Source organism: Primulina eburnea, chromosome 1 (assembly GCF_022965805.1).
Source record: "Primulina eburnea isolate SZY01 chromosome 1, ASM2296580v1, whole genome shotgun sequence".
Taxonomy (NCBI): Eukaryota; Viridiplantae; Streptophyta; class Magnoliopsida; order Lamiales; family Gesneriaceae; genus Primulina; species Primulina eburnea.
In genome coordinates this window covers 7952736-7969121 of record NC_133101.1, presented here as the reverse complement: position 1 = coordinate 7969121, position 16386 = coordinate 7952736, and the positions used below count along the sequence as shown (strand labels likewise).

General features: G+C 36.2%; 1 protein-coding gene and 1 long non-coding RNA gene across 2 annotated transcripts; one reads left to right on the top strand and one right to left on the bottom strand.

Annotated features, from left to right (window-relative positions):
- Positions 1-2043: 2043 nt before the first annotated feature.
- LOC140825931 (uncharacterized) lies at positions 2044-4879 on the bottom strand. Its single transcript, XR_012116756.1, has 2 exons — positions 4562-4879; positions 2044-2400 (listed from the first exon to the last, which is right to left on the bottom strand). It is a non-coding gene; the product is annotated as an uncharacterized lncRNA (long non-coding RNA).
- A 1270-nt stretch (positions 4880-6149) lies between these two features.
- LOC140803314 (fasciclin-like arabinogalactan protein 21) lies at positions 6150-7198 on the top strand. The gene has a single exon (XM_073159151.1). It carries the CDS (start codon positions 6182-6184, stop codon positions 7196-7198), a length of 1017 nt encoding a protein of 338 aa, XP_073015252.1. The 5' UTR covers positions 6150-6181.
- Positions 7199-16386: the final 9188 nt, after the last annotated feature.

Sequence of the window (16386 nt, the reverse complement as noted above, 5' to 3'; positions counted from 1 at the left end):
TAATCCATGTGTCACAAAATTTGTGTCTGCCTTCTGCAACAGTTGTTGCTTCGCTGAATAATATTTCGCCACTGCCTGAAGTACTGGCCACATTTCCTTGAGAACTCTTCTCGATACTCGTACACTCTCTCTTGAAGTGCCCTTTACCGCCACATTTAAAGCAGTAAATATTTTTCTTCTTACTTCTCGACTTTGATCTACCTCGTCTTTGGCTCCCACTGGAGTCACGGTCCATAAATCTTCCTCTTATCATCGGTAACGCCTCTGCCTGCTTCGAGGATACCAACCTATCTTCCTTATTCTTGCGCCGGCTTTCTTCTCCGAGAACCGCAGTTAAGACATCGTCGAATCATAGAAAGCCCATCAGAATATTGTTGGTAATGTTGATGATGAGTTGATCGTATGAATCTGGTAGACTTTGAAGTAGAAGCTCTGCACGTTCATTTTCCCCTATTTTATGCCTCATGGAAGTGAGTTGGGCAAATAGAGTATTTAGTGTGTTGATATGGTCGGTCATTGATGAAGATTCCGTCATCCGAAGAGTATAAAGCCTTCTCTTTAGGAAAATCATGTTGTGTAGCGACTTGACCTCGTACATCTTTGTCAGAGTATCCCAGATAACTTTGGCTGTTTTTATCTCAGAGATATTTGACAAAACTTCGTCAGCTATAGCCAAGTGTAAATTGGCAACAACATTATCATTCATCTCGTTCCACTTTCCATCATCTGTAATCTCCACCGGTCTATCTCCAATAGCCGCCAAGCAATTCTCCTTTCTTAAAACTGCTTGTATCTTTATTTTCCACAGCATAAAATTGCTTCCGTTGAACTTTGCTATCTCGTACCTTCCCGCCATTATGTCTACAACAATTTTAGTAGACCGGACAAAATAATCCCTCCTTAAATAAAAAATCTCGAAAAATCTTTTCTGATGTGGAAGATCAGTCTAGGCTGCAACCACAGAGCATACTAAGAATTTTAAGAAATTTTAAACCAAGGCTCTGATACCACTTGTTGGTCCCACGTGCGGAATTTGAGATAATAAAAGCCGAAAATGAAGAATAACTGGACACCAAGATTTACGTGGAAAACCCCTAAAAATTATTAGGGTAAAAACCACGGGCAAGATGGAAAGAATTTTCACTATAATATTTTGTGGTGTACAACTCACTCACTGTGTTTCCAAAGAGAACACACACTCTCTTAATACAGGAGAACAAACACCTCACAAATATTATAGAACTAAGCACGCAAATGCTTATAAGATGAGAGAAAACTCGAAGAAGGGATGATTTCAGAATGAAGGGGGGAGCTCTATTTATAGAGCCTCCTGTCAATGTGAACACGCGTTAAAAACGCGTAAAACAATTCTGTTTCAAATTTTCCTTCGCATTTGAGCGGCCCACGTTTATTATTTTTTTTATAAACATTTCTTGGCCCCATCTCATTAAAACTCTTGTCTCTTTGTCGACATTGTTGCTTAAGTTGCTATAATTGAATGGGAGGACTAGAAGTTTTCAAAGAGATATTGACATAAGACATCGAGATCAAACTCACGTAACTCTCCAAATATATGAAGAAAAAAATTGGATGAAGAATGATATATTTTTTAAATAAATTTAAAGCTCATATACTAGCAAGTTATAGAATCAGAAGCAAAATGTCAATAGTAGTTTAGTATGTATTGATGTGTGATATTTTTAATAATGTATATTTCATTCAATCAATTATAGTTATGTAAATATATTATTTGGTTTTGATAAAAATATTAAAAAAAAGATTGATTTATTCTATTTGTCCAAAAAATTTAGGTTATATTAGTATTATTCAACTCGGTTCGGCCACCGAAAAAAGTCTGGCCGATTCGATTCGTCCAAAAAAATTTGGGGTTAATTCGGTTTTGCTCATTTTAGTCAGGTCATCATGCTCACCCCTACGTGCCTTGCATGGTGTTCATTTTTTTCGACCTTGTGCTGCATCGGACATGTATCCACTGAGATCATATGGTTTCACTTGCGAATATTTGAACTCAAGCATAAACAACAGCTCACAAAGATAAAGACACGTTTTCAAAATCCAAGGTTTCAAATTTCTTTGATCTTAAGCTTAGAAACGGTAGCAGCATCTCCTGAACTATAGCACCAAGAGAATCATTATTCCTTCTCAGTGTACCGAATTTGAAACACCAAGTCACAAATCTAGTCATTTGTTGCTTCATTAAACGCAGACGTTTATCGATTGTTTTGAGATGAAAGGAATCTTAGAACACACCTTCCAGAATCTGTTACAGAACTTGCAGCTGCATTTCAAAAACTTTATTACAACCTAGTAGTCCTTGTTCCCAAAATTCTTGCACCAAATTTGGGAGGGGATAGGCCGAACTGGAAGATGTGGACGTTGCTGCAAAGGAAAACAAAGTCTTGATAACTACATAATCAAGTTAAGACCGAATATGTGTGTACAACTTGGAAAAATGCATATGACAGACGACCTTTGCAATGGAAAACATAACAAAACGAAAATACAGACCAACTAAGGTTGCATTTAGATTTACGGATTTTAAATTCATTGATTTCAAATATAGTAACTATATTTTTGTAATTTTGGAGTAACAAGATCATAAATTGCAAATCCACTTTTGCATGTTTATAGAGTGTTTTATGTTAGTTACGATGAATTTCAACTTCACATAATAATTGAGTTATTTGAAATTCATTCTACTTTGTGTAAATAAGTAAGATATGGATTTAAATATCATCATTTGTTTCTACAGTTAACAATAAAATTATAATCGAAATCAATTGATTTCAAACCATCAATCCGAATGCAACCTAAGAGATATGCTCAAATTTACATCCATCAATTACTATTCTTCGTGACAATCATATTCTAAGGTTGTGAGTATAGGTGTAAGATGCAGGGAAGACAGGTTTCGATCCTCTCACCTTGATTAGAGGCATCTCGGTGAACCCTAGTGTATGGAAAATTTCCAAATTCAGATGAAACACAATTTTAACCGAAGAGACTGAAAACAAGGTAAAAGTAGCATCCGCACTTGTCAAAACACATACTACATCTACAAGTTCCCAGACACATCCCCCAGTTACAATTAGTAGCCTTCCAAAATTTCCCTGAATCCCATCAAATACAAAATTACATCAGGCATTCCCTACAACGCAGAGATAGGATCTTAAAGACTTGAAAGCGAAGGTTTGGGTCAGGAAAGCACGGAAGGTGAAGCTTCCTCATGGTCTTGCAGTCCTAGAGAAAACCTTAAAATTTGTAACACAATTTTCACAAAAACCAAAAATTATAATTGAAGAGTTTTCTGTTAGTATGCAACTATGCAAGTCCAAGAATGAGCTCAAAACGAAATACTACAGTCTATTAATTGGGATAACTTTCTAAGCTTACTGCTGACATATATATCACATAATAAATGCTTGATCACAACATGGCTCACCCCATGAGAGATATTCCAAAGACAGTCAACTTTACAGAGCTTAGCACTATCATATATGGCACATATAACTTAATCCAGCCTATAACATAATTATGAGCCGCAAAATTGATAGAATAACAGTCTTCCCAAATTACTCGTTATACTGTATAGATATATAAGCGCCATGGGAGGATTCAAACTCCATGTGTGTATATATATATATATATATATATATATATATATATATATATTTATATAAACTAGCATGTCAAATGAATTTTTTTTATAAAAAATAAAAATAAAAAATCTCATCCACAGTTACTTGTCTAAAATCAACGTGTTATCATGACATTTCCTTTGTGTATCCCCACAAGTGCTTCTTCCATATTTTCTCCTGTAATGTTCCCAACACAACACCAAGTATTGAAAATTTGGAAATTGACTCTCTGAAGATATTTTTAAATTCAAATATGATCGTCTATATGTATATACTTTTGGTTGGAAAAAGATCACGAATTTTAAAAATATCATTTTGGAGGAAGATTTCAAATTATCCCCTTTTAATCACCAATTCTAGATCGATGACTCTGCTCGGCAAGTATGGCAATATTTTTCAATGACCTTTGTCGTGAGGGCTTCAAGATTCTTAACTTCGACGATTTGTAATTGGATGGTGCTGGAAGGGTCATGTAAGGGGGAATAGATCACTCATATGCTCTATTTTGTGCTAAATTTCGTACTACATTAAAAATTGCAAATACACGAGGATAAAATTACACCACCACCAAAAAAATAAATTTAAACCAAGAAAATAAAAAAGATGAAAACTTTATCGACGACAAGGAAGAACACAATCCAACCCCTGAAATACTCGAAAATGTAATCAATCGTAGCAATAATTATTAAAATCCCATTTCTCAGTAACCCTAAACTTCGAAAATCAGAACAATCAAATGAGGTAAAATAAAGCTGAAATCTAGATTCTAAATTTTAAGAATGATTAAAAATTGAGTTTAATAATGGCGAACAACACGAAATTCCCAATCCTTTAGATACAATACAACAAAATCAGAATCAAAATTTAAAAATAAGTTAACCCAACGCTAGTTATGCTTTTACCTCAAGTTCCGCAGATTTCATTGCGATCGGAATACATATCAGAACAATGCCACACATTGCAAAGGCGGTGTTGCGCTTCCAGTGTTTGGGCCGGCAGTTGGGCCCACCCGTCAGGCTCCACACTTTCGATCTGAAGTCTCCTCCGTCGTGCCCGTGGGCTCCTTCCACGTGGTGATGCTCCCCGCCGCCGCCCATTTCTTTATCCGGCAGAACTTTTTCTTCTTTTCCACTGCTGATGGAGGTTGAAAGATGAGAAGGATTTTTTTTCCCGAAACAATAATAATAAAAAATCACAAGGAACCGGGATTGGAAACCTCGGAACCTCAATTTTTCTTATAATTATTTTTTAATTTGTTAAATATATAATTGTTTTTGTATTATTTAAATAAAAAAACGAATCATATTGATAAAAAAAAGGCAATATAATGATAAATTTTTTAAATTAACAACAAAAATCATAATAATATTACGAAAATTAGAGATGAATAAATATCGGTATGAACCGAAAGCCAAATGGCTGAGATGATTGATTTAATTCAAAAATTAGGTTTGATTAATTTGGTTAATAGAATTAACCGAATTAATGGGAAACCGATATGAATTAAAAATTAAAATTGATATTTCAATTTGTATCCGATTTTTTAGAGAAAAAAATACATATAGATTTTAATTAAAAAAAAATTAATTGATATACAGATAAATTAACCATATTTTTAAACAAAAAATTAAACACAAAAAATTCTTATGAGACCGTCTCACGAGTCAATTTTGTGATTTTATCCTATCAGACCCATAAAAAAAATACTATTTTTATGCAAAAAATATTATTTTTCGCTCTAAATATAGATAAGGTCAACCAGATGTTATAAAACCCCCCAATTCATCAAAAATTGTGGGGTCTACTGCCACATCTTCATTATAATAACATATCTGTTTTACTCACATTCTTTTTAACTATTGAGTGGGTCTCATGTGAGGCCGTCTCACATATTAAGGCCGTTTCACGGATTTTAATATGTGAGACGTGTCAACCCTACCAATATTCACAATAAAAGGTAATACTCTTAGCATAAAAAGTAATACTTTTTCATGGATGACTCAAATAAGAAATCCGTCTCATAAATACGACCTGTAAAAACATCTCACACAAGTTTTTGACTTAACTATTGTGGGTGCTCTAAATGAATTAATGACCAAATAATAGTCGCTAATTGGTGGATTCTGACATGAAAACTCTAAAATCAACTAGGTAAGTATAGAAATGTAAAACGAGTCAAGTATAGAGATATAAAGAAAATAATTTGTATCATTTTTGCAAACCTTCTGAATTGATTTTTTTTCCCCGTTGTATTTCTAACAAAATTTTATATCATATTAATAAGGTTGGAATAAGAATTTTTCCCGTAAAATTTATTTATTTTAATAATTTAATTAATATATGTAAAAACATATATAAACTTAAATAAATGAGGAAAACAATAATAAAAATGGAACTAAGAAAAATATATACTTTCAAAAACAAATTTCTAAAACTTGGCACTCCTCCATTATTGTTCTTCTCCCTCATTTCCAGCAGCAGTGATTTGTATTTCGAAATAGCTAATTCTCCAGCCACCGGCAATGGCGGATTCCCCTTGTTCGCACTGGTGGCACGCTCCATTCTACTTGGCCATGTCTTTAACCCTCGTATTCATATCCATATCAACACCCTACCATTCCGGGCCCGACAACCAATCCCCGTCGGGCCACATGTTGGCCTTCAACGCCTCCAGGGCCCTGCGTGCCCACGGCGGGTTCAACACGATCGCCACTCTTCTACAAATATCCCCCGAGCTATTCATCTCCAGGCCCGAATCCACTCTCTTCGCCGTCCAAGATTCCGCCATCTCCAATCTCTCCATCCCGCCATGGGCAATGCGGCAGCTCCTCCGCTACCACGCCACTCCCTGCACTCTCCCCAAGGTGGAGCTGTTCAAGAAACCTCCCGGGTTTTGCTTCCAAACCCTTCTTCAAGACAAGAACCTGGTGATCACCAATAACGATGCGAAAACGGGCTCGATCATGATCAACAACGTCCTGGTTTCTCACCCTGATTTGTTTATCGAAGGCCCGTTTGCTGTGCACGGCGTTCTAGGGCCTTTCGACCCGATTTCATCCGCTGTATGCAATGTCTCAACTGATCAGACCAATCTTGTTGCTTCCAATCCTACGGATAACATTGAATGGAATATAATTGTCAGAATACTCGGCTCCCACGGATTTGTTTCTTTCGCAATTGGATTAAACTCAATTCTTGACGGGATTCTTGAAGATTATAATAATTTGAGCTCTGTCACTATCTTTGCTTCCCCGAATTCGGGCTTTATTTCGTCGCCATCACCATTTCTGGACAGAATTGTGAAACTTCATATTCTTCCACGGAGGTTTACTCATATGGAGTTGTTAGCTGCGGGGAATTCATCTCTAAAAACGCTGGTTCCGGGTTACGATCTCAAGATCAACACGTATTTGGAGTTTCTGGAGATTAATGGGGTGGAGATTAGTAGACCAGATTTTTTCTTATCCAAGAAATTTGTGATTCATGGAATTCTGAATTGTTTTGATTCGGAGGAGTTTTCAAATTCATTCAGATCATGATGGTTTTCTAAATTTAAATGGACTATTTCTGTCTTCAATTTTTTCTATTCGGATTAATATGTCATCCGCAAATAATGAAACAAAATCTGATATCAAACATCAGCAGGAAAATAGCATCTTGGTATTGTATGTTTATTCGCGATTTTGTTCTTCGTGTTCTTAAATTTAGTTTTAGTTCGTTTTCTTTTTGTCAATTTTAATATTTTTTTCCCACGTTATACTATTTAATATGACACAAATACGATACTAATGTCAGATCAACATCCCGATGAGAAATAACTAAAATTAATCGAAAAATAAAAAGACAACATATATAACCAAAGATAGAACTTTTTCAGATGCTATGAGAAATGACTTTAGACCATCTAATAACTCATTTAAATCTTCACTTTATAATTCATACAATATCAAATCTAATTATTTAAGTATACCGAGTTATCATCCTCATATTATGTCCAGGAGCCAAACGATATATAGTATAAATAATCGTTAAATGTGTACTAGCCAGGGACGGAGCCACGTTAAAGGCTGTGGTGGGCTTCAACCCAGGCTAGAATTTAGGATTAGCGACGGTTTTACCACTTCCGTCGCTAAAATTTTTGAATCTGTTAAAAATTTTAGCCCATAGCCCACTACGAAAAACGGATGGATTAGCGACGGTTTTTCTACATCCGTCGCTAAAATTACGACGGTTTTGTTCTAACCGTCGCTGATTTGCGACGGATTAATATTAATCGGCGACGGTGTTTAGAAGAGCCGTCGCTAGTAGAGCTATCATTCAGCCCAGTCTCGGTTTAATTCCTGGCTACGTCCCTGGTACTAGCCTTCATGATCTTGGTTAATGGCGTTCCATGATCAAGAAAACTTGATCAATGAATTGACTTATAAAGGCTAACCCCATATACTACACTTGGATAGCGTTTGCACCAATAATAAAATTAGGTTCCACATTTGTAAATTTCAAACCCAAGAAAAGATTTTGACTAACCAAGTTATGCAGGAATTTCAAATTCTTGAGAACTAGCACACGGGAAAGAGATAATAGGGGATAAAGAAGCGAGTGCAAGAAGATACAAAGATGATGACTCGATGGATTGATCAAGCTGAGAAAGAAGATTATTAACAGATTTATGAGAGAAGGAAAACAAGACTCATCAAATGTAACATGTCATGAAATGTAAACCCGGCCATCAGGACTTAAGCATTTATACCCTTTGCTTATAGGACGAAGACAAGGAAAACATCTACACCCAAACACTCAAAGCAATAAATAATTTGGTTGTCTTTTGAACATATAGTAGTAATTAGAGGCATATCATTTTGAAGGACGGTGTTAGCATTATGTTAATGAAATATCGTTGTCCCAAAAATCAAGAGGCGTGGATGCTTGAGCAAGAAGAGAACCCTATATCAACTATGTGTCTATGCTTTCGCTCAACCACTTCGTTTTGCTGTGAAGCATGAGGATAAGACAATCGATGAGAAATCCCATGCAGCTTAAGAAATGAAGTTAAAGTCCTAACTCGTTTCCCCAATATGTTTGTATCCCCAAAGGCTGAGGTAGGCTCCAGTCCTGGATAAAATATATATATATATATATATATATATATATATATATATATATATATATATATATATATATATATATATATTATAGTAATTATAGTATATATCTAATTTTATCATACATTAAAGTTTTGTCAAATCCATAAAATAATTATATTTACTAACTTAGTCCACTAAAATTATTTTCGACCCATTTAATCATAAAAGAAATTACTCACTGTACTTTTGTAAGCAAGAGCCTCGAGTTGAAAAAAGTCGCGAGGATGAGGATTTAAAAGGAATTTCTGGTACGAGATTTGAAAAAGCTTATGCGGCAGAGGGCCTCGATTGAGTTTGCACGAGGTGAAATAATTGTTTTTTGCTACTTAATTAGTTTATTCCATTTATTATGTAGAAAGATTCAAACTATGGCTTGGTTGAGTTTGTAGTTATTTTTCAGCTTATGTAGTGATGCAGTCATAAAAGATTAGATTTTTGGTATGTATAAAGCTTGAGATTAACTTCTGTATGATGTTATTTTTAGTGTATTTTCTGTTTTTCCGCCCCAACGCGAGTTTCGAGAAGAAAATTTCACCCGGGACATTATGACGGGGAAAATCTTCCGCCCTAGCATGCCTGCCTCGCGGCTCCGGTACATTTTTCTTAAAGATTTGATTTGTATTGTTTTAACGCTTCATGTTTTTACGGCAACAACTGAACGATCATTCTCAGCTATTAAATTTCTTAAGATCTCACTCTGGAATAAGATGAAAGAAGAGTTATTGGCAGATTATATGATTATCTACACTGAAAGAAATTTTAGTGCAAGAATATATACTGATTCAATAATCGATGAGTTTTATTCGATGAAAAACCGTAGGACAGTGGCTTATATCTACTTCATGTCACTATTGTTTATCGAGTCATCCAGCCTTAGGTCAAAAATTTTTCTGGCTACGTCCTGAATCGAACCTCGCCTTGGGCCTTAAAGTCTTTGAACACTTGGAAAACTTTAGATTCAGATTTGAGAAAAAATCCAAATGTATCTACTATAAACATCCACAAAACTCGCATAACATCTATATTCATTGGTGGAAACCGTGTGTTATGGCTGTTTAGAGATATAGGTGATTGATGTAATTTATTACATTAGCGCAGCACATTTTGCGGGCTATTTGCTTCCACATTAGATGTTAGGCATCCCATTTGTGAATGGCTTGTGGATTTTTATGATTGCATATTAAATTAATACACAATGTTTTCTTGTTTAGCTTGAGACAGTCTCACATATTCCATCTGTTGATGGGCGCATTCATCCTGCCAATTAGCTGAAACCATGGTTCGCCGAAACGGCCTTTATGCGGTCGGAACGACTGGAACGGAACGGAAACGGTGACCACCATTCCAAAGTTCCAGAGCAAATCGGTGATTGTTTTGTAGCACTGTTTTTCGACGTTTTATCGGCGATTTAACGGCGAAGCGGAACGGAACGGCCGATCGGAACGGTTTGATGTTTAAAAAATATGATTACGAGATATTCATGGTTCATTACGGTAAGGTATGGTAATGGTTATTGTAGATGGTTATTGTTTATGGTTATGTTTATTGGAATGGTAATAGAATAATTATGTTATTTGTATTATATTTCATAGTTGTTGTTGATTATGGAAATGAATGTGTAGAATAGAAAGTTGATCTTGAGCCACATAGGAAATGGAAGTGCAGAAACTGTATGAAAAATGTGGTAGTAGTTGTGATTTTTTAGTATAATGTCTTGTATATTGATCCAATTGTTGTGAGGCCTTAGAAAGATAAGATATAAGACTATAACTTTCGTGTTTTGATAAATCATTTGATTTTTCAATATCTGGTACACATGGAATTAGACATCGTGGATTTGATTATGGGTCGTCTCAATATATTGGTGATAGATACAATGAATCTTCATCATCTATATGGCGGGGTGTTAGACGTCATGGTCCCGAGTATAGATCTTCAAGTACATCTGATAGTTCTAATGTGTATCGTTGATTCAGATACTATAATCGTCGTGACGAAACACTATTACAAAATCAGTCATCACATTCTAATGATATTTTGTCATCTCAATCTAATCAATATCTCTATGGACAATCACGTCAATATCCAAATGTTCGAAATCAATTTAATCTACGAGATAGTGATGAAGAATATAACAATGATTTCGCTCATCCGCGTCACTCTTCATGATATTAGCATTGATATGTTATAATTTTTAGTGTGTATTTCTAATTGTGCTATTATTGCAAAATAGTTTTGTATTGATATATTAATTTGTAATAACGTCATATATTTTATTTTTTAGTATGATATAATTTATATTTAAATTTTTTTACCAATTTTTTGACTTTATTAATTTTTTTATATAACCGTTCCGCAACGTAATATTGGAACTGGAGCTGGAACGGTAATTGTCGTTCCAAGCACTGCAACCGTTCCGACGAACCATGGCTGAAACTCGATCCAAGTTACTGCGGTATCTTGCTTATTAGTTGGAAAGATTTTAATTTTTTAATAAATAAAAAACTGAATTAGCATGTAAGACATGTAACTTCTGTTCATCCTCACTGACCCATATATAAGTAGTTATTTTATTTGTTTATATTTGGCTTTTACTTCCGTTTGGTCTTCCTATGTGCCATGCAAATACTGTCCACATGTCTAGTTTCAATATTTGAGAACCTTTATGTAAAAATCTGGTTTTAAGGAGTTACTGATTATCGAAATGATGTAAATGTGCTATGACATTTCCTCACTGTTTTATTCACAAAAGCAGAATTGCCATCGCCTATTCGAGGGAGTTCCGAGGATATATAGTTTTGAAGAGGCCATGCATGCAGAAGCCATTAAATGACGTAGCTTCCTCGAGCAAAACTAACTCGCTTCGCTCAGGCTGGACATCTTATCAAGATGAAATTGATGCGATGGAACAAGATGATAAGAAGGTTCTTTTCTTGTCTGTTTTCAATTTAATTTTTCATGTCTATGGGCAGACCATTTGGAAGCTGGACGCTATCCAGAAAAAAATAATTAAAGTTTTTATATTTTTTAAAATAGGTTTCATTCCTGCTCAGCACCACGAAGTTGCCCCTAGGTTTGCCCATGCATCTATTAATTATTCTTGTTCTATTGCAACCTATTCGGATCTGATTCTGAGAGACGCAAGAGCTTCAGGGAGCATAGGAAAGCTCACTACGATGAGTTCCGCAAGGTTAAAGAACTTCGACTTAAGGGATCCTTTCTCGAAGAAGGGTTCGACAAGGAACACTGACAATAGATACAAGGCTGGAAATGTTGATTGTTGGATAATTTTGATGTTTAATGAATGAAGATTAAGCAAATTAATTATTGTGTTTGATTGGAAAAATTTGAAACAAAGAACGAAGCTAAATGAACGAATATTAAGTTCGGTGGTTCTGAATTAAACTAGAAACTAGTTCATGGAATATTGATAGAACTTCAAACGAGTAGTCGGAACATGTATGGGACGGAAACCGAAAAGGGGAAAAAAAAGATTTCGGTGAACCGCACGGGTGCGCAGGTGTGCGCGCCTGCCAAGAGCGCTTGGCAGCACACGCAGGCGCGCACGCGCACCGAACGCGCCCACAGGCGTCACTTCGGATTTTTCTGCCATTTTTCATTTCATCGGCATTGTTTCAGTTACCATGGCCAAGGGACACCCCTATGTAGGGATGGCAACTTTCCCCACGGGTTTGGGTCCCCGCGGGGAAAACCCGAAACGGGGATGAGGATCCCGATTTTTTCGGGTTTGGGGATTTTTTTTAAATCCTCGATGTAATTCGGGACGGGTATGAGATTAATATCCCCATCCCCGAAATCTCCGAACACGTCCCGAAAATAATATCAATAATAAAATAATAGTATTATTAATATTAATAATATAATAATAATATTGTTTTTTAAAATATTAATAATTTTATTATTATTAATATTGATATTGATATTAATATTATCTCTAATAATAATAGATAATAATAACTTTTGGTTTGAGAAAATCTCCGAATTCATCATCGTCTTGACATATTAATATTTTTGAAACGGGGATGAGGACGGGGATGGGAAGTTGATCCCCGAAGTTTCGGGTTTGGTGATTCCCCGAACCCGAAAAAGCGGGGATCGGGGCGGGGATGAGGGTGGGGATATATGACATTCGGGGATGGGGATGGTAATGACAAACCCGCCCGCCCCGGCCCATTGCCATCCCTACCCCTATGAATGAAAGATTATATATTTTCACATGAAAAACATTAAATGCTTGTTTTATTGAAAATAAAAAACACATAATTTCATTGCATATTGTTCTTCTTCCTTTTTCAACAAGAGAGAGTTTCATTCATTTTCTTGTTATAGAACTTAGATATTTAAGTGCTCATTATGCAAGAGTTGTAGTTGTATATTGGGAGAAGATTGCCACAAACCTTAGCACATTGTGATGGGAAAATTCTTTTTACGGAGAAAGTGTTCAACACTTGCCTCTACAAGCCATTTTCATAGTTTCTTCTTGTTTTTCCAATCAAGTTTCAATCCCACAAAGAACAGATTCGACACCATCAATAATCGATGGAGTCAAAGACATCGACATTGAGGAACCCTCGCCCTGTGCTAATGGATCTTAAGATATGTTTACGGACACCACGATACAACTCTTTCAAGTGTCTCTCCTCACCAGGGTTCGCTGCCATAATGTGATTCTGGAACTCGTGCGTTGAGTTCTGTAACTGTGTATTTATGCATTCACATTGGCCTTAAATTTGGAAACATAGCTATTCACCATATGTGTGCTTTTTACTATAATAACGTGAGACTTTCAGTTTTGCCTACTGTTTAACAAATGAAATCTACAATCGTTTATGCTGCGATATTGATTTGTATAGATGAATCCAACAAGTTCACGAGTTCAATTTTTTTTGCCAATATTATCTTGATCGAGTTTTTCTACTGAACTTGCTTAGCGTAGATGACTGATTAACTTGTGTAGGTTGGAAGCTTAAAAGTGCGTAGGGATGTTGATAAGTGCAAGATTTGCACTTAATTTACATTAAAATCAATTTTGAATTATGCTTGTTTCGAACAGAATTATGCGTTTTTGGTTTGTTTATGTTGTCATTTATCGAATAGAGAAAATAGCGAACACGAAGCCAAGTGGACCAAGAAGCGCACGACCACGAGCACATCACCGGACAGATGTGTGTGCGCGGCCACGCCACTTCACGTGCAGGCGCGCGCGCACCCATACAAATGCAAGACCAGTGAGTCGCGCGCCATCGCGCCACATCGCGCGCAGCTGCGCGCGCAAAGACAAGCACCCGAGCAGAACATCGCGCGCCACCGCGCGACATCACGCGCACCCGCGCGCGCACAGAAGAAGCGAATGCACAGAAGCTTGCGCGCGGGCGCGCGAGATTACGCGCAACCGCGCGTACACATGCACAGCCAAACACAGTAGCGCGCGCGCAGCAGCGCGATATCACGCGCACCCGCGCGAACGGCGTCCCAGAAATCACTATATAATGTGCACCGCTAGGTCAGAAGGGGGACACGCCGTTTTGGACGAAAATACAGAGGAAGACTTGGAGTGAAGGCGAGACGAAGGCACGGCACGCGAAGATCGATCACAACTACGAAGAACGACGGATCTGGGGACAGAGACGACGCTTCGGATTTGTTATCTTTTCCTTTGTTTCTTTATTCTATTGTGTATCGATGCCTAGAATTACAAATATGTCTTGGGTTCTCTTGGATTTCGTGATGAACTAAACTTCCATTCTAGAGAATGACGTAACTCTGTTGAAACGATGATTTGACACCGTTGCTTATTTGATTGAATTCCGCTTTCGTTTAATTGTGTTCTCTGTGTTTACTGCACTGCAATTTACTGGCCATAAATTGTTGTTGTTTGATTAATCTTATAACTCGGGAGAGGGACTAGGATTATAGATCATTAGAGACACATCGTTAAATGTTTATAGCGTTCGGAAGGCGTATAACTTTAGCGAGGCTTAGTAAGAACATTGTTAGCATTTATCTATGAAACGTAGATTCTAATTAGGAATAATTGAATCGAAGTTGATAGATACACTTTATTCGTCACTTGGGAAAGGGGGAATAAAACAATCTAAGTGTTCTTGGCCATTAATTGATTGGAATTCAGGAATATAAATTAAACTGTGAATAATTATCGTGGAAACTTTGTGAAATCATTTCTCTAGATACTTTCTCTCATTATTATCTCTCAATTCGGTGACTTATTTAATTCATTGTTTTCAGCTAATTCATTCAACCAAACCACCCGTTTATTCAATTTCTCTAAATAAAGTTGAGACTATTTTAATTACAAGAATTGATATACAATTTTACACACACTCCTCGTGGGATCGATATCTGTACTCTAACCAGTACTAAAACTTGACACCTTACACTTGCGGTAGGAAAACGCGCAACAGATGTAAATGAACCAAACGGTTTGCGAGCTATTCGAAGCTCGGCTCGATAAAAAACTCGTTTGAGTTTGTTTGTTAATCATATCAAACCGAGCCCAAGCTCGATTTTGAGCTCGGAAATTTAATCAAACCAAGCTCAAGCCTAAAGATATTCGACTCATGAGCTCGCAAACATGTTTGATAATAGGCTCTCACGAGCTCGAGCTCGAGCTCGGCTCGTTTAGGTAGCTCGCAAACATGATTTTGGAATGTTCAATAATATACTTATTTATGTTTTTTTTGCTCTTATTTGTGTCGTTTTTTGTTATTTATGAATGAAGTTACATTATTATGTCTGATTTAAAATTAGTTTATAGATATATTTAATTTTTAACATGCTCAATTCAAACTCAAACTCGAGTTCAATTCTATACTTATCGAGCTAAAAAACGAGACGAGCTCAAGCCAGGCTTGTTAAACAGGCTAAACGAGCTATTAATGAATCAAGCTCGAGCCTGGCTTGATTAACATGCTAAACGAGCTTTTAATGAGCCGAGCTCGAGCTTTTAACGAGCTCAGTAATTTCAATACAAACCAAGCTCGAGCCTGATAATAGAAACTCGAATCGAGCTCGAGCCTCAAACAATTTTAAACAAACCAAACTCAAGCTTGATACTGTTTGATTTGGATCATTTGTATCCCTAAATATACGCATGCGACAAATAGGGTTGTGGGTTTCTTGTAAATAAAATAAAATAATTTTGCAAGAAGTGAAAGTGTGAAGATTATATGGAAAGGACAACTCCCATTAAGGCCGCAAGTAATTTTCCTTGGTTCTTGGACTCAAATACATATGGATAAATTCATGCAAATTGATCGGGGGACCATAATCCATGTTCGGATGAGAATAATATCTGCCCTCACTTTTCAGCCACACATAACACTTATCTACCACCGGATTCAACGTGTATAATTTACCTGGACTAATTTTATTATTGTTATATATATTACTCCACAACTTTGACTTGCAAAATCAGATTTGAATCATATTGGAAACAACTGGATATCCTTTTAAAAAAAGGAAAGAAAAAATTGAATATTTTGAATATAATTATATACAATAATATAACAAGTTGAATCATACATAGATTAAAATTTAATATT

Bases quoted from the DNA above. Each gene is read 5' to 3' on its own strand.
- LOC140803314 (XM_073159151.1), top strand. From the start codon at position 6,182: ATGGCGGATTCCCCTTGTTCGCACTGGTGGCACGCTCCATTCTACTTG.